Source organism: Mustela lutreola, chromosome 1 (assembly GCF_030435805.1).
Source record: "Mustela lutreola isolate mMusLut2 chromosome 1, mMusLut2.pri, whole genome shotgun sequence".
In the NCBI taxonomy this organism is placed as follows: Eukaryota; Metazoa; Chordata; class Mammalia; order Carnivora; family Mustelidae; genus Mustela; species Mustela lutreola.
Genome location: NC_081290.1, coordinates 193,604,973 through 193,630,372, shown reverse-complemented (window position 1 = coordinate 193,630,372; position 25,400 = coordinate 193,604,973). Strand labels below are relative to the sequence as shown.

Here is a 25,400-nt window from a genome sequence, read left to right as displayed (position 1 = left end):
GTGATGATGGTGTGTGTGTGTGTGTGTGTGTGTGTGTGTGTGTCTGTGTGTGTATTCATTTCCCCAAATTAGAACCTTGAACCACTGTTTCTGGTATTGTAGGTTCTAGTTTTTGCAGGCAATGGTTATGAATTTGTAAATCCTCCAAGGAGAAGATCTGGGGAGATTGGCTCTTAAATCAAGGGCTGTAGTTTCAGATTTGGTTTTAGAAGAGAAGTAAGCAGCGTCTATTATTGGTCTACCTGTTTATTTTCCAGAGATAATGCAATGAATAGACTATGGACTCTGGGGTCAGATAAATCTGAGTTCAAATCCTGATGTACAAAGTTGAGTGATCTTGAGCTCCTGATTCTACCTAAGTAATCCTCTGTGTCTTTATATATGTAAACAAGAAGAGATGGGATGTTCAAGTAAGAACACAGCCTAAAGTATGCACTGTAAAATATCAATATTCCCTATATTAATGATGTTGTTTCACCATAGCTGATCTTTCATTAGGCTTATTTTTAGTATTATGATTAGCCTCTTTAAAATGTTTAATAGCCATTTATATTTTCTTTTTTGTGAACTCTTTCTTCCCATCTTTTGTCACTTTTTAAATTGTGTTCTTGGTTTTTTTCCTTACTGACTTGTAGGAACTTTTTTTTTTTTTTTTTTTTTTTTAGATTTTATTTATTGAGGCATCTGGATAGCTCAGTCATTAAGCATCTGCTTTTGGCTCAGGTTGTGATCCCAGGGCCCTGGGATTGAGCCCCACATCTGGCTCCCTCCTCAGCAGGAAGTCTGCTTCTCCCTCTCCCACTCTCCCTGTTTGTGTTCCCTCTCTTGCTGATCTCTCTTTCTCTGTGTTAAATGAATAAAATCTTATTTTAAAATATATTTTTAAAAAGATTTTATTTATGTCAAATAAAATCTTTAAAAAATAGATTTTTTAAAAAAAGATTTTATTTATGTCAAATAAAATCTTTAAAAAATAGATTTTTTTTAAAAAGATTTTATTTATTTATTTGACAGAGAGAGAGACCAAGCATGGGGGAGCAGAGGGGCAGAAGAAAAGAGAGAGAAGCAGACTCCCCACTGAGCAGAGAGCCCAATGCAGGACTTGATCCCAGGACCCTGGGATCATGACCTCAGCTGAAGGCAGATGCTTAATTGATGGAGCCACCCAGGTGCCCCTAGGAACTTTTTATGTATAACAAACTATCTCTGTGTTTGGGATACGAATCACAAATACTGTCACTTTTGTTTGTCATTTTCCTTTGCTTTTGATAATTTTTGGCATGTGGAATTTTAAAACATTTATTTTATTTTAATTTTTTAAAAAATATTTTATTTAACAGAGAGAGAGAGAGAGAGAGAGATCACAAGTATGCAGAAAGAAAGGTGGGGGGGCAGGCTCCCTGCTGAGCAGAGAGCCTGATGCGGGGCTCAATCCCAGGACCCCAAGACCAGGACCCGAGCCGAAGGCAGAGGTCCTACCCACTGAGCCACCCAGATGCCCCTAAAACATTTAATACAGTTAATTTTATCAGTATTTTCTTCTTTGGCTCTCAGGCTTTTATGTTATAAGGACTTTTCTTATTTTTAGTTTATTTAAGAAAACTTCTCCAGTATTTTTTACTCCTTCCTTTTAACAGTATCTACCATCTTGGTCATTGTTAAGATGAATTCAATATTATCCTCTTACAGTGCAAACATTTATAACTTCATTTCTTTTGATCCACTAACATGATTGCATTAACAGTGAAAGTTGGAAGGACGAAAATCAATTTGGCTTCATAAACAGTATTCTCAAACAAAATATAACTGATCCATCATTTTAACAAAAATATATCAAATATTTAGTTCCATGCACAAAGTCCTCTTGGGAAATGTGTATAAGCTCATCTCTATACCTCATAATAGAGTTTGAAAGGTTTTATAATCTCTAACATCAGAAATTCATAGTTCATAATGGCAGCATTTTATGCCCCATTATTTTCAAAGCTATGCATACTAATTCGGTATTATTCTTGTTGAGGAAAATGGTGGAATCATTCTCCTTCCACTATATACACTTTAGAGGATGAAGAAATGGTTATATGATCTCTCATATCTCATACCTTTAGTTCCCTGCTCTGGGTCTTCCTATCACTTTATGAAGCATGTTTTAAATAGAGATGCCACCCTATGACCCAGCAATTGCACTATTGGGTATTTACCCTAAAGATACAAATGTAGTGATCCAAAGGGGCACATGCACCCGAATGTTTATAGCAGCAATGTCCACAATAGCCAAACTATGGAAAGAACCTAGATGTCCATCAACAGATGAATGGATCAAGAAGATGTGGTATATATACACAATGGAATACTATGCAGCCATCAAAAGAAATGAAATCTTGCCATTTGCAACAACATGGATGGAACTAGAGCGTATCATGCTTAGCGAAATAAGTCAAGCAGAGAAAGACAACTATCATATGATCTCCCTGATATGAGGAAGTGGTGATGCAACATGGAGGCTTAAGTGGGTAGAAGAAGAATAAATGAAACAAGATGGGATTGGGAGGGAGACAACCCATAAGTGACTCTTAATCTCACAAAACAAACTGAGGGTTGCCGGGGGGAGGGGGCTTGGGAGAAGGGGTTGGGATTATGGACATTGGGGAGGGCATGTGATTTGGTGAGTGCTGTGAAGTGTGTAAACCTGGTGATTCACAGACCTGTACCCCTGGGGATAAAAATATATGTTTATAAAAAATAAAAAAATTATAAAAATAAAAAAATAAAAATAAAAAAATAAATAAATAGAGATGCCAAAGCAGCATAGAAAACTTTGGGAAGTACCTGGGTGGCTTAGTTGGTTGACCATCTGCCTTTGGCTCAGGTCATGATCCCAGGGTCCTGGGACTTAGACCCATTTTGGGCTCATGGTTTTGGCATGCCCAGCAAAAGGGGCAGGTGGTGGGGGCGGGGGAGGGGTGGTCTGCTTCTCCCTCGCCTTCTGCTCCTTCCCCCACTCATGTTCTCTCTTTCTCTCTCTCTCAAATAAATAAAATCTTGGAAAAAAAAAAGACAACTTTGAGAAAGAAATGAAAGTTTTGATCCTACACACTGACATCATCCTGAATGAGTAAACAGGATGGATTTAGTGGTTCTTAAGTTAGGAATACTGTGAGTTGGATATCCTATCCTTGAATGTGTTCTTATGTGAGTTCACATCCTAATTTCTGGTGTAAAAGCATTATTTGAAGATGCGTTTGCAGGAAGCATTCAGCGACTCCTGTTCTTTCTCTAGACATGTCATCCACTTTGATAGTACTTAAAATAAAGTACTGAGATAGAAAGTAACTTGAAACAGACAGCAAGCAATATAATACAAAATGTTATGAGTAAAGTATGTTACTCAGATCCTTCTAAAATACATTTCTTCCCTTATTTTGAAGGCCACTATATAGGCACCTGGGCTAATGGAACCAGTCTCTTCCTTTGATCATCAACAGAGTCATCTTTTTGGGAAACCAAGTTCCAGCTCAGATGACAGTTTTAAATGCGGCTGACATGAAGGAGAGAAGGACTGTTTAATTATTCGTTCCCTGAAAAGCAGGTCTTTTCTCTCTTGGGATTCATAAATCTTCAGTTGAGACCATAGCAGGAACTCTGTCAGATCTTGTGGGTTAGATAGGGGGAAAAACATTTTATTTATTTTTTATTTTTTTGCCCAGGGCAATGTGCAGGTTCTTGTTTTATGGGTCAGCCTAGCATACAGTTCCAGCCTGCTGGTTCTAGGTGACAGATTTTAGTCAAGTGAGGATTAATAATTAATGTAATGCAAGTACATTTATTTAATCTCCTAACGCTTGGAGAAGGCTTGGGAAGGTGTGCAGTGAATAGCCTGGCATATAGTGGATGCTCAGTGAATACTCACAATAATCAAATGTAAAGCACAGTTAAAAAAACAAGCATAAGAAAGTACCTGGCTAGCTTCAGCAACTGCTTTCCATTTTCTGTCTGCTCTGGAAAGGGGTAGAAGGGATTGTGGCATTTAACTAGCCATGTGCTGTCCCATAGGTAACCAGTAGCCATATGTGGCTATTGAGCACTTAGAATATGGCTAGTATAAATTGAGATGTGCAGTAAGTACATACTGGATTTTGAAAAATTAGTATTAAAAAATAATACAAATAAGGGGTGCCTGGGTGGCTCAGGGGGTTAAGCCTCTGCCTTTGGCTCAGGTCATAATCTCAGGGGCCTGGGATTGAGCCCCACATCAGGCTCTCTGTTCAGCAAGGAGCCTGCTTCCCCCTCTCTCTCTGCCTGCCTCTCTGCCTACTTGTGATCTCTATGTCAAATACATACATAAAATCTTTTTTTTTAAAAAGATATACAGGGCACCTGGGTGGCTCAGTGGTTAAGCTGCTGCCTTCGGCTCAGGTCATGATCTCAGGGTCCTGGGATCGAGTCCCACATCAGGCTCTCTGCTCAGCGGGGAGCCTGCTTCCTCCTCTCTCTCTCTCTCTGCCTGCCTCTCTGCCTACTTGTGATTTCTCTCTGTCAAATAAATAAATAAAATCTTAAAAAAAAAAAGAATACAAATATGAAGAAATCTCAATATATTTATATTGATTAGATGTTGAATATTTTTATTATACTGGAGCTAAATAAAATACATTAATATTTCACCTGTAAATGTGACTAGTAGAAGGGTGCCTGGGTGGCACTGCCCTTAGGTGGCTGCCTTCAGCTCAGGGTCATGATCCCAGGGTCCAAGGATGGCCCTGCATCGGGCTCCCTGCTCAGGGGGAGGCCTGCCTCTCCCTCTCCCCCTGCTTGTGTGTTCCCTCTCTCACTATGATTCTCCCTGTCAAATAAACAAATACAGTCTTTTAAAAAATAAAATAAAAAATAAATGTGACTAGTAGAAAATTGAAAATTACCTTTGTGGCTCACATTATTGGAGAGTGCTGATCTATACTTTAGAGATAATCTAGGCAATGAAACATCTCTGCTTTTAAGGAGCAAATGGTTTACAAGCTCTCTGAAAAAATATAAGTTGTACCCATTGCAGGAGGTGGCCCTGAAGGGGTGGGGCCAGGCAGCCCTGAAGGTCTGGAGGCTCTGACTCCAGGGCAGGAGTAAGTAGGATGGCCCACACAGGGGCCTTGAGGGGAGCATAGAGAATGGGTTCTGGTGATCCTAGTGTTTCTCCACCATTCTGTGCAGTAACTCCACAGCAGAGAAACTTACCAGCTTGCTTGCTTTTCTTAAAGATTTTATTTATTTATTTGGCAGACAGAGATTACAAGTAGACAGAGAGAGAGAGAGAGAGAGGGAGAAGCAGGCTCACTGCTGAGCAGAGAGCCTGATGTGAAGCTCGACCCCAGGACCCTGAGATCATGACCTGAGCCAAAGGCAGAGGCTTTAACCCACTGAACCACCCAGGCGCCCCCTTACCAGCTTTCTTGCCTTTTCCATTTCCCTGAGTGTGTGGGCCATAGCACTAGGAGGAGTCTGAGGCTAGGACCCAACAGGCACTTCTTCAAGACAAGACCCGCCCGTACAGCTTACCTATACATTTGCTGGCAGGGGTCAGGTCCCAGAACCCCCCCCCCCCCAAGCAGCCCCAAGCTGTGATTATTGAGCATCCTGGAAGAAGGGATTTTTCCCTCTGGGAAACGGGTGGCAACTGAGGAATCCCTGTCTCCGCCTCCACTTCCGATCCCGTGGTCCCGCCTCTGCATCCCCAGGGAACTGCGTTGGTGTGGGTGGTTGGGACTCTCAACGACTGAGCTTTGTTACCCTTGGTTGCAGAAAGGGGAATAGGAAGAGGAAGGAAAAGTCCTACAGTTCTCAAGGCTTTCCATTAGCTATCATGTTTTCTCCCTCTGTCTCTTACTTCTTAGGTTCCTGCTGGGGTCGTGGCAAAGGTAGTATAGCTGGATTCCGGAGGGGAATGCCTTTAAGTCTCCCTACCTAGGTGGCCCTCAGCTCTCAGCTCTGGAAAGCAAGTCCCAGTGCGAGCGGAACTAGAAAAAGGGGAACGTCTCCTCCGGGCACAGGGTCTGAAGACACAGCCTTAGCTTTGGGGGCAAGCAGGGAGCTGAGTGTAGCCTATGTGAAATAGTGGCGAGGGTAAGGACCAAACAGGCGGTCTTCCCCTTCCCTCCCCTTCTCTGGATCCCGAGAACACTCTGGTTACCTGTGTTAGGCAGAATTCTGAGAAAGGGTTTGCAGTGCCTTGGTTCCAAAGTAATAGTCACCCAAAGACATTTTTTACTGCCCCTGTTTCCAAAGGGACATTCAATAATCTCTTCAACTTCTGCTTGGGAAACAGAAATAGTTTCAGCTCTGGAATGAGATTGAAATCCCATCCCCAAGGCTGGGTGCAAATCTGTAGCCACAGTCTGTGTAGGGACTGAGCGTAGGGAACGCGCAGACACAGCTAGGCTGTTTACGGAGACCAAAGGCTGGTTGTACACCCACCACGCCCTCAGTAGCCACTTGGCTTTTAGGGTCTTAGGGGACCGGACAGCTTGGCTTTCACTTGCTGGGTAAGCTCTTCTCATTGAGAGGGAAGTGGGCATCAGTAAAGTGTGGATCCTCACCCCCAGCGCCACTTCACAAGTCCGCTTGGTTTCGGTTTCCCTCTAGCCCTGCGGGAGATCAATAGACCAGGGTTAAAGAGGGAGGAACGATCCCTGAAAGTCTACTCTTTTCCCTCTCTGAGGCTGTCTGCTCTCTGGTTTTCAGTCCTTACTCATTATCATCAGTTAAAAAGAAAGGAAGAAAGGAAGGGAGGGAGGGAGGGAGGAATGAATCACAGTTCAGACTCCCAGGACAAAGCGTTCTTGCCAAGATCTTACTTTAAAGTTATCTCCTTTCTTCTTCCCCCTTCCTCTCACTCTCCTCATCTGTTTACCATTTACCAGTCCATCCATACAGAATACGAGTCTCCCACTTCCTGGTGCACTGTAGTTTGGGCCTAATTGATTCTGGTAATTAATTTGTTCTACCTGCTAGATCAGATGGAAATCCTACCCTCGCGCCCAAGGATTAGCACTTGGCTTTCTAACACCTCCTCTAATTATCTAATAGCATGGGTTGTGAGGACTCAGTCTCTATTAAAACACTTTTACTATTAGCAGTAGTGATTGGAATTGTGATGACGACTAGATTTCAACAAATTAGAGCTTAAAAATGGGGAGATGGAAGAGAAGTGGCTTCTTTTAATTTCCCTGAGTTTAACATCAATAATTAGAGCAATTTTCAGAGATGCGAGCTGAAATTACCCATGCTGTGCTGTAGATGATCACCTTAATTTTAGCAAATTGACTCCAGGGAAATAAATGTGACAGATTAGAAAGAGGCAAACAGAAAAGGGGGGAAAAACCAACAACAACAACAACAAAAACCCAAAAGATTGGGAGGGAGGCAAATGAGAAGAAAGGCTGGGAAAGAACTGAGACAAAAGTCTAGGACAACTGTTTGGGTGGGTTAAGGTTGAAAGTGGTGGCGTGACAAATAGGAAAGCTGTGTGAGCGGGATGATGGGGAAGTAAAGGACATTTGAGAGGAGATGGAGGCTGGCATTAAGAACTACCTCTGGACGTAGTTACACAGACCAAATTACTTCCTAATGTAGATATGACTTTCCTCATACCACCCTCTATAACTGAGGGAAAGAGTGTTATGGTCATCAACATTTTTTTATTTACCTCAACAGTCTTTCCATGCCTCAGCCAGCAACTGAAGTTGGGTGTAGCAAATATGGACCTTCTCGTCACTCTTTCCCTTCTCCATCCTGCTAGCAAGTCTCTAAACTTGGACAACCCAGGCCCAAATGCCAAACTAAATGCCTTATCCCTATTGCTTTGGGACCCTTTAGGTGCTTTTTGCTCTCTAAAGGAAGTCTGTCGAATGACAGGATTTTTCTTTTTAGCTTTCTTTTAAAATGCCTGAGAGAGGGGCGCCTGGGTGTCTCAGTCGTTAAGCGTCTGCCCTCGGCTCAGGTCACGATCCCGGGGTCCTGGGATGGAGCCCCACATCGGGCTCCCTGCTCAGCCAGAAGCCTGTTTCTCCCTCTCCCACTCCCCCTGCTTGTGTTCCTTCTCTCACTGTGTGTCTCTCTCTGTCAAATAAATAAATAAAACCTTAAAAAAATAAAATGCCTGCGAGAAAAGAAAAAGAAAAAAAGAAAAAAAACCCTCAAATTGAGGGGGTGAAACCAACCTCGTAGGAGCAAGGACCCTGTCTGCTCCGCTCTCTCCGGGCCTGGCGGGTCGTATTCAGCACGGCGGACAGCTCCCCGCCCCGCCCCGAGCCCACCGCACCCTCCCCTCCGCCGCTGGCAGCCTTGCCATTGGCTCTCCCAGCTCCCCTCTTGAAGCTGCCAATTCTACACATAGACCCAACCTACCCAGGAGCTTGTCTTCTCGCCTCTCCAGCGCCCGGGGTAGCCCAGGCCCGGCAGAGAGCCGCGGGGTTTCCCAGCCTCGGAGGTTGGTTGTCGGCGCTCCACCAGGCTTGCGGAGACGGATTGCTTCCTACAGTTCGTCCCCGGCCTTCACCCTGTGACAGACGCTTGGCTCAAGATGAACCTCAACTTCACTGCTCCTCTACACCCAGCGTCTTCTCAGAGGCCCACGTCCTTCTTCATTGAGGACATCCTGCTGCACAAGCCCAAGCCACTAAGGGAGATGGCCCCTGACCACTTCACCAGCTCTCTGGCCTCCCGGGTCCCTCTGCTAGACTACGGCTACCCCCTCATGCCCACACCCACCCTCCTGGCTCCTCACCCCCATCACCCTCTGCATAAGGGAGACCATCACCACCCTTATTTCCTCACCACCTCGGGTAAGTAACAGGGGACTCCAGGTTTGGGGAGCGGAAGAGCAGGTCTCCCAGTGCAGACCCTAAGCTTGTGGTAGAGCTGAGGAAAGGCCAGAGCTGGTTTGGCCTGGCTTGTCAGCTTCCTTCCCTAAGTGACAGTGGAACATTGGTCATATATGGGTGAGAACATGCAGAGCTCCCTTGAGGCATTGCCAACCCATTGGGGATAAGTTGCAGTCTCTCCACAGGCTTTATAATGAAGGAAACCTTCCTAGCCAAGAGGTGGAGGTGGAGGTTTTGACAATATTCTTAGTGTATAGCGCTCAGTCTCCTTCTTGGTGGTCTTCCTGGTCACTGTGGTCCAGCTCTCAATCCTGATTCTCTGCCTCCCCTTGCTCTAGGGGAGACCCGTGACCCCCCCCCCCACCCCCATGAAGCAGAACTCCACTTTCTAGCTCATTTACTCAAAAGGCTCCAGCGGGTCCAGCGCTCTCCTCTCGGGCGCCGAGCATTCGAGGATATACTGCTGCAGCTTAGAAGAGTGAATGAGGGTTTGGGATATTCTGAGGACTGAAGGTTTGACCTGACCAGAACAGCGGGGGAAAGGGTAAGAAAAAAAGTGTGTGTGGTGGGGAGGAGGGACACCGCTCCTCATTAACCCTCTGCACTCCCACCGTCTAACTCTGCAATCTTGGGCTCAGCTGCCCATGCCCCGGTTGCTGGTGAAGCTGGAGCCCCCAGCCAAAGTATTTTGATTTCATGGATTTTGATTTTCCGTGAATGACAAAGACTGGGGCCAGCAAAGTGGTTGGGACCGGGAGATGTGAAGAAATACCCAGATGTTTTCTGCCGCTCTCCGCAAGGACATTCGTGCTTTCTTCTTTGACACGATATTTTCATTCCAATTGCAGTATAATAATTCCTTGAGTCCAGATGCAGAGTGCAAGTGGGAAAACAACTCCGTCTCCGCCAGGGCCCGAGACAGTTTGTGAAATGCATGCTCTGGAATCTAAGACAAAAGCTAAAAGTTTTTTGAAGCAGTAAAACCCAGATTCTGAGGCACTGGGTTGGCAGGGCCCTTATAGAAGCTGTGTGGAAGCCTGCGTGTTGGTGTTCATCTTTATTGGCCTCACTTCCTGGCCCATGACAGCCTGTTCTGGGCTGCACCCACCTTCCCCCCAAATAGCAGTGGCCAAAGCCTGGGGTGCCAGAATTGCTTGTTTCCTCCACTGCCCCCCCTCCATCCCACTGACAAACTGATGTCTGTGGTAGTTTACTTGGTGTGTCTCAGACACCATAATGCCTGCAGAGGTCAGGAAAGACAAGAGAAGTCTCCCCTTGACCTAATCGGGGAGGGAAGTGCTTCAGTGCTTCTGCTTAGGGTCGAAGAAGAGAAAGAATAAGAAAAAGGATGAAGATAAGATTAGAGATGGGGTCCCCAGCGGTCCCCTGCAACTGATAATGGAACGTGCCAGGCGGGAATTGCGCCTGGTTCTTGCTTCTGAAAAGCTCCTGATGAGAGAGTTTTATCTGTTGCCTTTGGCCGTAGGCGGGAGAATGGGGGCAGCTCGGGAAAGAGAACGGTGTTTTTTAGGTTGGGAAGGAGGGCCACATTCATGCCTCTACCAGCCCCAGAACGACACAGAGTGTCCTTAGGGATAAGGCAGGGTGATAGCTGGGCAGAGCAGCTACTGGTCCAGTCGACATTTGCAAGAAAACTTCGGACGCGCCACAGAGGACTGCCAGATGCTGCGAGAGTCCTTCCAAGAAGACATTTTCTAAGGCCTCCAGTTTAAAATTTTTCTTTTCCATTTGACTTACTGTTTATTGTTTGTAGGTCTAGACGACCTGCCGTATAAAGATCTCCAAGCGCTGTTCTTGTCATTTTTTATTTCCCCTCCCCTGCGGTTCCTGGGAGAAGGGCTGGAGAAGCTTTGGGGCGACGAGGGGACTCGCGGAGGCAAGAAGCGGAGGGAGGCGCCGGGGACCGGGGGTGGGGGGTGGGGGGGTGGATAGTGCGGCTGGAGGTGGCTCCCGGGGATCGCGCTTTAACCACTCGGCGGCTTTTCTCTCTGCAGGGGTGCCTGTGCCGGCGCTGTTCCCGCATCCCCAGCACACCGAGCTGCCCGGGAAGCATTGCCGCCGCCGCAAGGCTCGCACGGTTTTCTCGGACTCTCAGCTCTCCGGCCTGGAGAAGAGATTCGAGATCCAGCGCTACCTGTCCACGCCAGAGCGGGTGGAGCTGGCCACGGCCCTCAGCCTGTCCGAGACGCAGGTGGGCCCGAGAGGGGCAGTTCTGATCTCCGCCGCTCTTTCCTCTCCCCTTAAGTCCTACCACCTCTGCACCCAGTGCCGAGCTCTCGAGTGGGAGTGACCCCCTCCCCTTTATTCTAGGCTTCCCCAAAGATCCTTAGTAAAAGTACCGACACCTCCAACCTCAGGGCAGACTTCCGGAAGTATCATCGCTCGAGCAAGCTCTGGACAGGGGCGAGAAACTCCTCGGCGTTCGTGATGAGCGCGCCTAGTTTGCGAACGATTAGTTCTCTGCCGCCCAGCCTCTCCTCTCCGATCCGGCTTTAACCCTGGTCCGACGTAAAATTAGAGACTAGACGGGTTCTTGTCCTGAGCGAAGTCCACACAGGGAATTTTTTTTCCTTATTATTTTAATCTCCCTCACAGGCGCAAATCCTCCAATCCAGCCTCCTCACTCCCCCACTGTAATGTAAGCGCCCAACTTATCGCTCTGTTTTGAGAGGGAGAACGGTTTTCATCTTCCAGATTCTGTTCATCTGCAACCTTCAAACTCCCTCCTCCAGTTCCTCTCTCTTATATTCTCTGTACCTGGGAGCCCAACTTTCTGGGAAATCGTTAGCCACGCCGGCGCCCCTGACTTTTCTCTCTGATGAGAACCAGCAAGATTGATTCTCATCTTCCTGTCCAGCAAGACCAGGTGTTTAGAGGCCAAAATGAGGGGAGTGTAAGTTAAACATAAAGGAGACTCATCCACGCAGCACTTACTATTTGTAATTATAATTGATAACAGTATTAGTATTAACTAAGCACTCCATTCTGTCCTTGATCGTTATTTTGGACAATTACTTCCAGGAGCCTTAGGATGCTTGATTCTCATTCAGCCGAACACGGTAACTTGTGAGCAGTTCAGGTGTGATTTAACCCAAGAATGAGACTCTCACAGCTCTTGGATAATTTCTGAATGGGTGCGGTCCGTTTTCCTAACCCCCAGCCATCTCTCAGATCCTAGTAACGACGAGTCTGAAGGAATGACGTGGTTGTATTTTTTTTTTTTTTCCTCCCTGAAATCAGGTGAAAACGTGGTTCCAGAACCGGCGGATGAAGCATAAAAAGCAGCTGAGGAAAAGTCAGGACGAGCCCAAAGCGCCAGATGGGCCCGAGAGCCCTGAGGGCAGCCCCCGCGGCCCCGAGGCCTCAGGTGCAGAGGCTCGCTTGGGCCTGCCCGCTGGCCCCTTCGTGCTGACCGAGCCCGAGGACGAGGTGGACATTGGGGACGAGGGGGAGCTGGGCCCAGGGCCGCACGTGCTCTGAGCCCCGTGGCTGGGGAGGCGGGGAGCACGCGGCGGGGCAGGGAGCGGTTCCCTCCGGGATGAGGAACGCTCGGACTCGGGTCGGGGGCGGGCCTCGAAGATCCGTTCCTGGAACAAAAACAAAACACACCTGTCAACCCTCCAACCCGCGCGGCGCCCCGTGGCTCGGCCTACGCCCTCCTCCCCCTCCCGCCCGCGGGCTCCCTGCCGGGCGAGCGTGCACCTGCGTTAGCTCATTCCCGCGCCCCGCGTCTTAAGTGGCGCAAGCTGGACCCTGGGCTCTAAGTCCGCCGCGATCGCAGACCCTCTCGGTCCTCTCCTCTACTCCACCTGCCCCCAGCTCTGTTGTCCAGGCTTCGAGACCTCTCCACCCGGACCTTTTGCCGTTCCTTGGGTAGACCGATTGGCTGCAGGTAAGGGACCCGGAGTGTGGGCCGTCCGCTCTGCGGGGATCCAGGTAGAACGAAAACCAAATGCTTAAGTTGTCTTTGCCGGACAGACTCGCGGGCTGCTAGCCACAAACCTTCTACTGGGGTTCCCGCACTACACATCTCTTAACTCAAAAACTATGGCGACAACCCCTCCTCCGGGCGGCGCTTCCATCCTCTCCCTTCACTGTTCCCCTCCTGAGCTTCCGGTTCGGCACCCAGGCACCCTTAAGCTTGTGGCCCCCGGGGACACCCGCTCTACACGCCTCACCTCCCCCAGTCCCAATACCGAGCGGCGCCCACGAGCGGCCAGAAACTTGGACAGGAAAACCTACCGAGCAGTTTCTGCCTCCCGACCTGGCTGTATCTGTCCCGCAACTCTTACACGGCCTGTGGGCTACTGCTATTTTAAAAGTGAGTGTTCCTTGGGCTGTGTGCGGAAATGCTCGTTTTCGTTGCATTTTAGGGAATGCGGCGCTTTAGCGGGAGTAAAACTAAGCAAGCATCCGCTTCCGGACGTGCCCCAGCGTGTGGACTGTTGCGGTGGGGCAGGAGTCTGGCCCAGCGCGTCGCCCCTCTCCCTCTCCCCTAGGAGGTCTCCTATTCTCTTCCTCGGGCTTGCAGTCTCTTTAGATAATAAAGGGATCGCTGCGCAAAACTGGGAACGAGCCGAGTTTCCGGGAATCGTTTGTGAACGCGTCCTCCTCCGCGCACGCCCCCCCCCCCCCAACCCCAGGCAGTGTCCTGTTTTCCAAAGGAGCGAACTGGGCTCCTCACCTTTCCTTGACCGATCCCTCCCTCCCGTCCCGATTTTTCTGTTTTTAATCGTTTTATGGTCTTGAGTTCCACCTGTGTGGAAAGTCACCGCAAATGGTATTTTTTGGACTCTCAAATACCGAAGGGACAGAGCCCCCTTGATATCTGGAGTTCGAAATTACGCTAACAAACTGTGTGATGACCCTACGCACCCGGTATACTTATCAAATACAAGGTCTAGCAACCTGCCAGAGGAGAGCTTCGCTTCCGATCTTCCTTTGGCTCTGGTTGTGTATTTAGGTAAGTGAGCCCTGGAAGGCTGGAGAAGAGTGTGTGGCTAAGTAGAATCACGACCCTTGGGTTCGAACGATGAATAATAATTATAGAGACTATGACTGTGTGAGCTTGGGTTACAGTTAATTTTTTTTTTTTTTGTCTTTGTTGTTCTAAAAGGATGAATCCTAAATATTCCTCTAGGTGTAAGTTCTATGCATATAGCCCGAGGAAAATTTTCATTTTCTTTTCTTTCCTTTTGTGTGTGTGTGTGTGTGTGTTCCCCCCCTACAGGTTTGTTCCAGGAAACATTAATTTAGGCAAAGATAAGTGTCAGGGTGAGATCTTTATCCAGCCGGCATCATTTAGGAGATCAAGTTATTGCTTTGAAAACATAAGCATTGTAGAGCTCTTTGGATTTTCCAAAGCACTCTTTATCAATCAAGACCTAGTGAGTCCTAGACAACAAAGACTAGTTTTCCTTTTCAGAGTTAAGTAAATCAAGGGTTGGCAAGCCTGAAAGATCTACCTATGAAATTAGTACTAGCTGAAGTCAAAGCAAGACTAAAAAAAAAAAAAAAAAAAAATTCTTTTTTTGACTCCTTGTTCATTTCTTTGTCCAACACACTATTTTCTTCCAACAATGCACCGGTCAGCATTTTGTCTCTATCACTTTATATGAACACCTCTCCCATAGATTTAAATTGCTTAGATGTGCTATTAAAAACAAATCTACACTTCAGTTTTTCCTCTCTCCCTGTTCAAATAATGACAGTACCTTTTTAAGGCAGGAGTTTTGGGCTAGTGCTTTGCAATAAGACAAAAGACTTGGTTATGGGGATGGGTAGTGATTTGTGACAACTTGGAAGGGAGAGTAGATACTATTACATGAGGGGAGAATCTCCCATTCTTGTAATACTAGAAAAGCTACTAAAAGAGATTTGGGGAGAACCTTAAAGTGAGTAAAAATACTATGTTTTTGGAAGACATTTAAAAAATTTTTAATTAGATACTTAACACAAACACAAAAGCTCAAGACATTTAGGTCTTTCTTCTGTCTTCACAAGAAGAAGCCAGGCTTTATTTTAGCTCTGAGAGAAGCAGATTCGGCACATTTCATGATCTTTTGAAACGGCAGGTAAATGGGATACATGGTCAGCAAGGGCACAGCTCCGCCTGATTGGAGGCAGAACCAATGAATCCTGGAGCCCAGGGAATGGCTGTATCTTTGATTCATGAGCATTAAACATGGAAAGATGCTCGTTCTGCCATATCATGGTCCTCTGTTTGTAGCTGTTCCTGGCCAGCTCGCACTTGCAGCACCAGCCACAAGGGCGCAGTTTTCTCATCAGATCGTGTTCCCTGAAATTGATGGCAAACAATTCAATAGCAAAGTTCTCCTGGTTTTCCTTTTCTTATACACAGCGGGTTAGTGATGATATGGAGGATAGACACAATTTAGTTTCAATTTAATGTAGCATGATGGCAGTGTTTGTTTTTGGCCTTCAACACTGATCAAAGCCTGAAGAGGTATTTTGTCTGAATTACCTCAGCTTTTGCCTCAATTCATTTTGACTTGGTGGTAAAGATCTGACAAAATCACGCTCACTATGGTATATTAAAGACATAGGCCCATTCTGAAGGGATAGAAACATCTTAAAATAGCCAAGGTGGGCACATCGTCCTACATGTAATCCCAAATAGAGTAAATAATTTGTTCTGAATTTGTTCTTAACGCTGTTTGCAATAGACTTCATTTCACAGATTCTCAGAAGGACTCTTGATTCTATTTCGGCCCACGTGATCTAAGAACAGAAATGTCCAGTATACCATTCTGCCCCGGTATTAGTGGATAGCGGCACTAAGAAATAATCAATTGGAATTCATGACACCACTTCAAAAGGTAGAGGACTGGCTCCCATCCATGCCTTTGGTAACTAGAGCTAAAGACATGTGGAGGCACAGAGCAAGCAGAATGCTTTTGGTGCTAAGAGAATTGGGCAATAAACGTATTGAGTTGGAGTGGTGACCCCCTAGTCGTGAGCTGGGCTCAGGCCATATGCAGAAGTAATGAATTAAGGAAATATTTGACATTTATGTTGTGCTCTTGGCATCACAGTTTATAGAGGCTGTTGACAAGCTAAACGTCAACCGGTATACAAAAGCCTGGATAGTAAAATGTGTGGAAAACATAGGGGAGTAGGAGTTGCTTAGCTTGAGAAGCCGAGTATTGGGCAGGGGTGGGAGAGGAGATTAGCTATGATAGTTGTAGTTGATGGTTACAGGGGTATCAAGGGGTGTATCTATGCAGCTCTGCTAAAGAAGGCAGAACCAGAGCCAATGGGTGTTTCCAGGGAAACAGATTTTGGAACATTTGCATACCTCCTGTAGGCCAGTAGTGTGCTGTTTATCAGTAGAACAGGCTAAGTCCAGAAAACACCAAGCACCTTTCACTGGAAAAGTTTGAGCAGAAGCTGGAAAGCAAAACACTAGAGGCTGGTAGGCTCTGTTACGGTTCTTCATTGGTGAGAAGGTGAACTGGTTTGGTTTTTTCTAACTCTTAAGATCCTAATAGCCTGTCTTCTTTTTGTAGGAAAGGAACTATAAATTCCAACTTATTAAAGTTGTCCTCTCACTAAGATTCCAGTTCATGTGCTCTAAATAAATGTATCTATAACAATAAGAATTAGGAGAACCAGAAAATGAAAAGGGTATTCTTTTATTCATTAAGGAAGTCTCCAATGCCCCATTTGAGAAAGTAAGAAAACAAAGTGAGGATCACTGGGTTACGGACAACTAGATAGGAAGGGATGGTTAGTGTTAGAGAACTTTAAAAAAATCTAAGCCCTTCTTGTTATAAGAGAAGAAATTAAGATCCAGGTATCATGAATGCCTTGTCAGTGTTAAAGAGACAGTGACAAACTTCAGACTAGAAGCTGGTTTTCATGATCCTACTTTACCACTAATTCATGTCGTGATAAAAGCGATATGCAGGGGGGAGCTATTGTTCTTGTATCATGTAGAGGAAAGGATTTTGCATAGTAATTTTGGATATAAAATTTTAAAATTAGCTGGAAATCATCTAGTAAAATCTTAGATCAATTTATGGAAAAACTTCTGATGAAGAACCATCTGAAATCCTAATTCTTGTTAAGGAGGTACTGAGCCCCTTAGCCCTTTTCATTCAAGCCAAAGTTGGGTAACTGCTTGCCGGGATGTTTTAAAGAAGGTTCACATATTGAGTAGAATGAAAAATGAAACCAAAAATTTTGCCTAATCTTATTATAGATAAGGCCACTAAGAGTCTGAGAGATTGACTTGCTCAATGTCCTACAACTGATTAATTTGAGTTACAAATTAATACTTGTAGAGATCTGTGATCATTCCAATAAATATTTAGGAGACAAAAAAAATTTGGTATGATTCTGTTTTCTGTCCAGATTCTCTCCATTGTATTTTCTGGCTTTAATTCTCACTCCCAAAGAAACCTTTCTTTATTTTATTTACTCCTCCTAGAATTCCAAGTGTGTACACCAGATAACTTTTCCTCCATGATTTTGTTTCTACTTCTGTGAGCCTTCTCTTTTTACACTCTTCGCAAAATTGTGTAGTTGCTGCTGGATTTGGCATCATAGCCACTGGCTAGATGGCTTAACTTGGAGACTTAAATTCCAGCCTTCCTTTTGCTCAGGATTATGTTATGTCTCTTACTTGGTATCAGAAATATGAGGAGAGTGTTCTTTAAGAATGGTGAGGAGATATGAAGTAAAAAGTATCTACTGTGAGATGTTAGATGAAAAATGCTAGAGGAAGGTAATGAATTACAATATAGATCTGAACATATCAGGTTGGTTCTTTTTTTTTTTTTTTTTTTTAAAGATTTTATTTATTCACCTGTCAGAGAGAGAGAGAGCGAGAGTGAGCACAGGCAGACAGAATGGCAGGCAGAGGCAGAGGGAGAAGCAGGCTCCCCGCCGAGCAAGGAGCCCGATGTGGGACTCGATCCCAGGACACCGGGATCATGACCTGAGCAGAAGGCAGCTGCTCAACCAACTGAGCCACCCAGGCATCCCTCAGGTTGGTTCTTGATCCCACACTTCATAGGACTACGGCAAGAATAACACGCCTAACTCAAAGGTATTAGTCTTGTGTTCCATCACTATCATTATGAGGGGTTATTATGTCCCTTTCTAATTAGTTTTTAAAATAACTTCATCTTCTTTTCTCTTCGTCATTATCTTATTGTGTGGACTAAGAGAGGGCATGGTGGTCTGGGATGAAATAGGGCCGTATAGGGCCATGTAGTTGCATTGAGGATACTTCATTTAGAATGTTCTTTCTCTCCCTCTTTCCTGTCTCACCCCTGTCCTGCCCCAGGGTTTCTGTTCTCCTGGTAGACATAAATGTTCTGTAGGGAAGGAAGGTATAATTCAAATCTATGGGAGCCCTATTAAGAGATTGAATTGCCTGTTATCAGTAAAGGATCTAGGAGGGAAATCCAAGATACAAGCTTTTTTTCCTGAAGCTTTTAAGAATTTTTTTTTTTTTTTTTTAAAGACACCCCTTAGGAATGTATCTCTGCAACAAGAATAAGCAAGGGTGGTTTAAAAATATTGACTAACACAATTCTTAGGGATTATCTGAATATTTGTAACCTCCATTCTCTCTCTAGCTTCCATGGCTACCAATAATGAAAGTGATTAAGTACACTTGCCAGTATTTCAACCAGAAGTTCAAGAATGGCCAAGTAATCCTTATTCTTCTTCAGTGCTTGACATGGGTTGGGAAACAAACTGTAGAAAGCAACAGGAATAAGGATAGAAAAGTAGCGCTTTATTCTGCGTTTCAAATGAACAATTTACAAGCTAAAAGAAAAAAAAAACCCTAATACTTTATGATTGTCCTGTTCATTTCCCGTCTATTTTAATTTCTGAGTTCTCTCCATTTAATTTTAAAGACTTGAGTTTCATCATTTACCCATGTACATTGTTTATAGAGGCGAACAGTTCTAGAAGGATTATTTTAAAAAGAAGCAGTCCCCTTCCCTGTTCTCTTTACTACAGAGGCAACTGGTTTCCAGTACAGGGTGATTGTTTAGTTTAGTTTTTTTGTCTTCATGTTTCTAAATAATTGCTGAACTGCTGTTTTTGGTATCTTTGTTTTAGGAATTATCAAGTACTTCATGGTATAAAAGGTGAAAATTTAGTTCTTTCTTCCCTGTTCCCACCACCTATGTGTACCCTCTTCATCTCTTCCTCCATGACAGGGTTTTGGTTGGACCGTTATTATGGTATGCATGTCGGACTCTCAGCTCAGCCAGGTAATCAACTCAGATTACTTTTCCCTGCAAGAAAAGTTCCTTTTTTACCCCCCTGGGAATTAATATTTGCCTTCTTAATTTTGAATTTACTTGTGACCAATGTAACTCCAGACTCTTCACCATTTCTTTATAGCCGATTCCCAAGATACTCTTGTTAAGGTTTCATTTTCCCTGAACCAATCACTCTCAGAACCTCTGGTCTGCTGCCCTCTGGATTTTGTGTTGCTGTATCTCTCTTCCCCTTCGTCCTGGGATTCCTTTCTTTTTTCTTTTTAAAAAATTTTAAAAGATTTTATTTATTTATTCGACAGAGATCACAAGTAGGCAGGGAGAGGGGGAAGCAGGCTCCCCGCTGAGCAGAGAGCCTGATGTGGGGCTCCATACCAGGACCCCTAGATCATGACCTGAACTGAAGGCAGAGGTCCAACCCACTATGCCCCCTGGGATCCCTTTCAATTTACTTTTGTTTCCTATATTTTCCTCTTTCTTGCTTTACCCTCTCATTTTGGGGGAACACAGCCTCCTGTGGTTTCCAGATTGGTGTGTGAAAAGTAAATGTTTTAGGCTTCATCCTTATCTAAAAGATCTTTTTATTCTAATCATGTGCTTTATTAGTATTTTGGCTAAGTGTAGGATTCTAAGTTGGAAATTATTTTGGAATACTTCTGAAAATTTTAAAAAACCTCCTTTGATTTATTTTCATTGACTTCCAGTATTGCTGCTGTGAGGGCCTAAAGCCATTTTGATTCTTTATTCTTTGTGTATCCTGTTTAATTAATTTATTTGTTTTCCTTTTTTGAAGCTTATAGGATGCTCTCTTTGTAACCAACAGTCTGAAATTTCACAGCTATGTTCCTTGATCTCTTAGCTTCCGTTATTCTGGATACTCAGTAGGCTCTGTCAGTCTGAAAAGTCTTTTCAATTATGGAAAGTTTTCTTGAATGAATTCTTCAAGGATTTCTATTCTTTATGTTCTTTATGGAACTCCTATTATTTGAAAATTTTCCCCTCCTAGATTTTTGAAAAAAATTTTAAGAGGATTTTATTTATTTGATAGAGATCACAAGTAGGCAGAGAGGAAGGGAAGCAGGCTCCCTGCTGAGCAGAGAGCCCGACTCAGGGCTCCATCCCAGAACCCTGGGATCATGACCTGAGCCGAAGGCAGAGGCTTAACCCACTGAGCCACCCAGTAGCCCTTCCCTCCTAGATTTATCCTCTAAATTCTTTTTCTCTTCCATTTTCTCTCCTTTTATCTTTTTTGCTCTACTTCCTGGGAAAATTCCTCCATGTTCCAACCTTTAACTTTTAAAATTTCTGCTATCCTATTTCTAACTTCCAAGATCTCTTTTTAAGTCCTACTCCTCCTTTCTAGTGGGTTTCCTCTGTGACCTCTTCAGATATGTAGATATCCCCTGTTGTTTGCTCATGTTAATGAGAAAAGGCTAATGGGAAACTGTGATACATGGTGTGTGTGTGGGGGGGGGGGGATACTTTAGACTGTGAGCGTTCCCCCTGTGATAATGTGGTTGAGTTCTTCCATTAGAGAACCTCTAAAGTCAGAATTTACAAGGCTTTTATTTTAGGCTGGTCAGATTTTCCAGAGAAGGATTTTTTCAAACTCCTGCTTGTAGGATGAGATGTTCCCAATGTTCTGGGAGCCATGTGGAAAACCAGAGGTCTCTGAGTTTAGAACACACACATTCACTGTTCACTGTGCTTTCTGTATTGTGCCTCTGTACTTGCCCCTTACTCAAGAGAGACTGCTTTACTCTCTACAGAGGGGAGAGCAATCTTTGGCAGGGGAGCAAAGGGGCAGTTGTCCTTCATCTAGCCCCCCTCAATTCCTTACAACCCCACTTTTAAAGGTAATTGACATCACCCACTCCTGAGCATTTTGGATATTCTGGAACGTAAATCAGATTGATGCTCGGGTTTCCCGTTTGCTAGGTTAGAATTTTTTTCAACTTTTATCTGTTTTCCTACTTTTATTATCATTCTCCTGTTTTCCTGTATTCTAAAAACCCTTTACTAAAAACCCTTTTAGTATGGGCTTGCCAAGGGAGTGAAGTCGGTGTACGTATGTTCATGTGTTTAGTCTAACATATTTACCCACAAGTGAGTGATGGAGGTGTTGATCTCTTACTCTCTGATCACACTTCCTTTTATGCAACTGCATTTGTTGAGGTTCAGGAGAATTGCATTTTTTTTTTCTTTTTTATTTGACAGATCATAAGTAGGCAGAGAGGCAGGCAGAGAGAGAGAGAGGAGGAAGCAGGCTCCCTGCTGAGCAGAGAGCTGGGATGGATGCAGGTTGATCCCATGTCTGGGATCATGACCTGAGCTGAAGGCCGAGGCTTTAACCCACTGAGCCACCCAGGTGCCCCGAATTGTATTATTTTAGAACAGATTGAAAGGCTGACTTCCTCACCAAAATGTGTAATAGTCCTTCTTTCTTGCCTCCTATTCAGTGATGCAGTATCAATGGCATGGGATCTGTCAGTCTGAGGGCATTGGAAGTTAGAGTTAGTCCTTAAGAATCTTGGTCTGTGAGAGGTCCAAATAGTTGTACAGGATATTCTTAGAAATTTCAAGGTGAGGGAATTTATTGTTTCATTTTTCTTGGTCTCAGATTAATTGAAAGCCTAGGTCCCTAATTCTGAGTTGAGAAACCAGGATAAACAGACAGCAAGACACACACACCCAAAGAGAATGAGGCAAACAGGACAGGGAGAGTTGGAAGGTGATCAATTAAGACATTAAGTGTTTTGTGACACATGGACGCATCTGCATTTTGCCCTGATAACAAGGCCATCAGCTCATTTTCAGAGGACTGCTGCCTTCCTCAGTTCAATCCTCAGATCAAAGCAAAACTGTCTGCTTGCATTTTCCAATCAGAATGGGGATGCTAATTTATCCTCCTTAATGTGTGATGGTAAGAGACTCCTTCAATTAACTGAATTCTATAGCCAGCAAAATAAAAGGTACACAAAGAGGCGCAGGCTGGAAGAGCTGAAATTCTCATTAAATCAAAAGGTCCGGTATTCATTACCTCGTGCATCTGAGGCTAAACACTAAATATCGGGATCATCAAAGGAGGTTTAATGGGTTAAATTGAGAATATAATCTAATTAAAATATTAGACATGGCTAAATAGTTCTTTGATATTCATCTGAAGGATTCATTAAAAATAGGTGCTTGAGGTTTGTGTGATTGGAGATTATCAATTTCAAGTAGAGACAACAAATTTGGGGACCTCATCAGCACTGCTTCAGTGTCCCCATTGTGTGGAAGCAGGGTAATGGGAGAGACCTCCCTGCCAGGTGATGTGTTGGAAATATGAGGTGAGGCCCCCCAGGCTTCATAGCAGTGACTTTGGTAGTTGTCCAGATGGTGAAAAAGGAAAGTGTAAAATTAATTCAGGAGACCTATTTGTCACAGAGGAGAGGGTATGTTTGGGGCCCAAATTATTTAGCTATATTCTCTGCAGAGAGCGCTCTATTGATTATATTCAAGAATATAAATATTATTGAATATATATATATATATCCATATATATATGGATATTCTGTTATCTACTTCTGTCTATGTAGACAGCTTCTGAAGGAATAACTGATCACACTTTTAGAATTTTAAATACCTGAAGATTATTTTCCCCACTATTTAATTTGCATCATATGGATATCTACTATTTAAATATCTTTTGCTAAAGCATGGGACCTTGAGAAACCGGTCTAGCATTCCCAGCATTGGGGCTGGTCTCAGAGACAAGCTGTCAACTCAGTAAAGAATATTTATGAAATCATCCCATATATCCAGGTCTTCACTAAATATATTTGTCTGAAATGTTCATATCATTGTAATCCTCTCAACCTATTAGAGTTATTTAAGGATGAAAGACCGTTTTCTCAGTTTATTGAAAATTAATTACTTACATTGCTCAGGTTTGCCAGGGAAAATGAAAAGGCAGTGGAGAGGCAGCAAGGGAGATTAGTCCTGCCCACTAAATTCTTTTTTTCCTCCCTTCATATTACCCAAAGAGCCTTCCCTGTATTGAGGGGTAGATTCAACTGAAAAATCTATTTACTTTGCATCTTCATCTTGAAATGTGATGTTTCCACAACATTTTGGGAAGGGTCCAACATTCCGGTTATTTCACTGAACTGAAACTTAGTAACCAAAGATGAAGAATGGAATTTTTAAGATGAGGGAATAAAATTAATCAATGAATAAAAACTTTGCCACCTAAAACCTTTTGCTTTCATTGACCAGATATTTGGCTAGAAAATGGAGATCTGTTTTCTTAGTACCCTTGTGAAAAGCTGTATGGTTTTGCTCAACAAAGTTAGAGGAGCAGGAGGAACAAATATTGTACTTAGCCTGGAGGCAGTGGGGTGAGGGACGGTTTTGGATCTGTATTAAGTAAGCTGTAGGCCTAATGTGGGGCTTGAACTCATGACCTCAAGATCAAGAGTTCTATGTTCTACTGACTGAGCCAATCAGGCACCCCAAGGGCACAAAATTTTTTTTAAAATTTGATTTTGAATATTAGATTTTACCTACTCCGGATTCCTACTTCAGTCTATTTTTAAGAGTAGAATATCTACACAAAATTATTATAATTCATATTTCTCTTTTATATTGCCTTTATAGTATACAAATTTCACCTGACAATATAGACAACTCCTTAGAGTCAGGGATAAACGGGGAGAGACACTCTGGATAAACAAAATCCACAATAATAATAATTTTATTTGTGTTGTTTGAAACCCTTACCTCTCTGGGAAAACAACTAGAGGCAAATGGAGTCTTCATGTATCTTTTTGTCTCTTTACCTTAGGAATATAAATTATGAAAGCACACTTAGAGTTAGGGAAGAGTCTGGTTATCATCTGATGAATACTTGAGAGTTGGATGAAATGTGTATTATTCATCAGGATTTATTCTTGCTCTAATAAAGTTAATCTTAAGGCATATTTAGATGAGTAACTTTTTTTTTTTCTGTAAGAATTTTAAATTTTCAAGTGCTACTTTGAATAGGATAGTAATCTATATTTTCAAGAATATTTTGGAAATAATTAGCTAAATGTGTCCTGAGATCTTCAGACTATGACCCAAATTCTATTGATATTGTGTGCTGTTTATCAATAAGTAATTTTAAAAGCACCCCCCCCCCCGAGTTTGCTATTGTAGACCATTTGCTATCAACGCAAAGTTCTCAATTAGCTCCAATGTTGTAATAATTACTGGATGTGTTTTCAAACAACTTCCAGCTAATAACTGTTGGGATGGAGAGTCATTTTCTTGCTATAGACTAGACTGCACACTCATGCTTGCTGTGAGATTTTAACAATGATTCATTAACCAATAATAGGGCCCCAATTGGAACCATTAGGCATTGGTGTTTTGCTAGACTTACCTTTTATTTTGTTCTTCAATATTGTCTTTTCTTGGGCTGGTTTCTAGATAACTCCCAAGAGACTCCTTAATATACAAAACAATATCATGAAGACAGCTGTCATGAAATTCAGCTACTTGGAACAAAGCTTCCTCTTAACAGGATGCTGTCCTTAGAAATTCAAGATGGAAAAACACCATGAAGAGGAGTCTATAATAAGAGAGAATATGTGGTTTAAAGGTCCTTTATTTACACCATTTAATAGAGATTAGGCAGATTAAGCCGTGTGTCTTTCAGTGGGCCTCTATAACATCTGGTCAAATACAAACCCACCCTTATTCTGTCACTCAAGTTTAAAGTCCTTGCTTTCTAATAGGCAGATTGTTTTTACTTCTTAATATCTGAAGCAAAAGTACTGTAAAAATTGATCATTGACCCACTTGGGTCTGCAGAAGATCATTGTTGTTGCCTTAATTTCAAGGAGGAGCAGAGAAATGTGTCGTTCACTGTTTCCGCAGAATTTTACGCTTAGTATCATGGTGGCTTAGTGATCTACCAGGTGGGCTCAGACAATGGCCTGTTTTGGTTCATTCTTTGATCTCAACCCCCAGCTTCTAGCAAACATGTTCTATTTCTGTAGGAACAGCCCTTTTAGATGCCACTTGTCACTTTCAATATTTGTGTACAAAGAATTGTGATGTTTAGGGCTTACATGCTGGAGGTACAGACTTGCCTTCGAAGTAAAGATTCTGTGAAATGTTTGATGTAGACTGAATTGCGCCACCTGCTTCAGCTAAGTGTGGTTCTCGATAGTGAGTGAAGGGATTGAAGGTTTTAACAGTGCTTAGCTACCAG

The 25,400-nt window shown here is 43.7% G+C and overlaps 1 protein-coding gene across 1 annotated transcript; it reads left to right on the top strand.

Annotated features, from left to right (window-relative positions):
• Window positions 1-8,489: 8,489 nt before the first annotated feature.
• On the top strand, window positions 8,490-13,415 carry BSX (brain specific homeobox). Its single transcript, XM_059155993.1, has 3 exons — window positions 8,490-8,834; window positions 10,889-11,085; window positions 12,135-13,415. Exons 1-3 carry the CDS (start codon window positions 8,573-8,575, stop codon window positions 12,372-12,374), a joined length of 699 nt encoding a protein of 232 aa, XP_059011976.1. The 5' UTR covers window positions 8,490-8,572; the 3' UTR covers window positions 12,375-13,415.
• The last annotated feature ends 11,985 nt before the right edge of the window (window positions 13,416-25,400 follow it).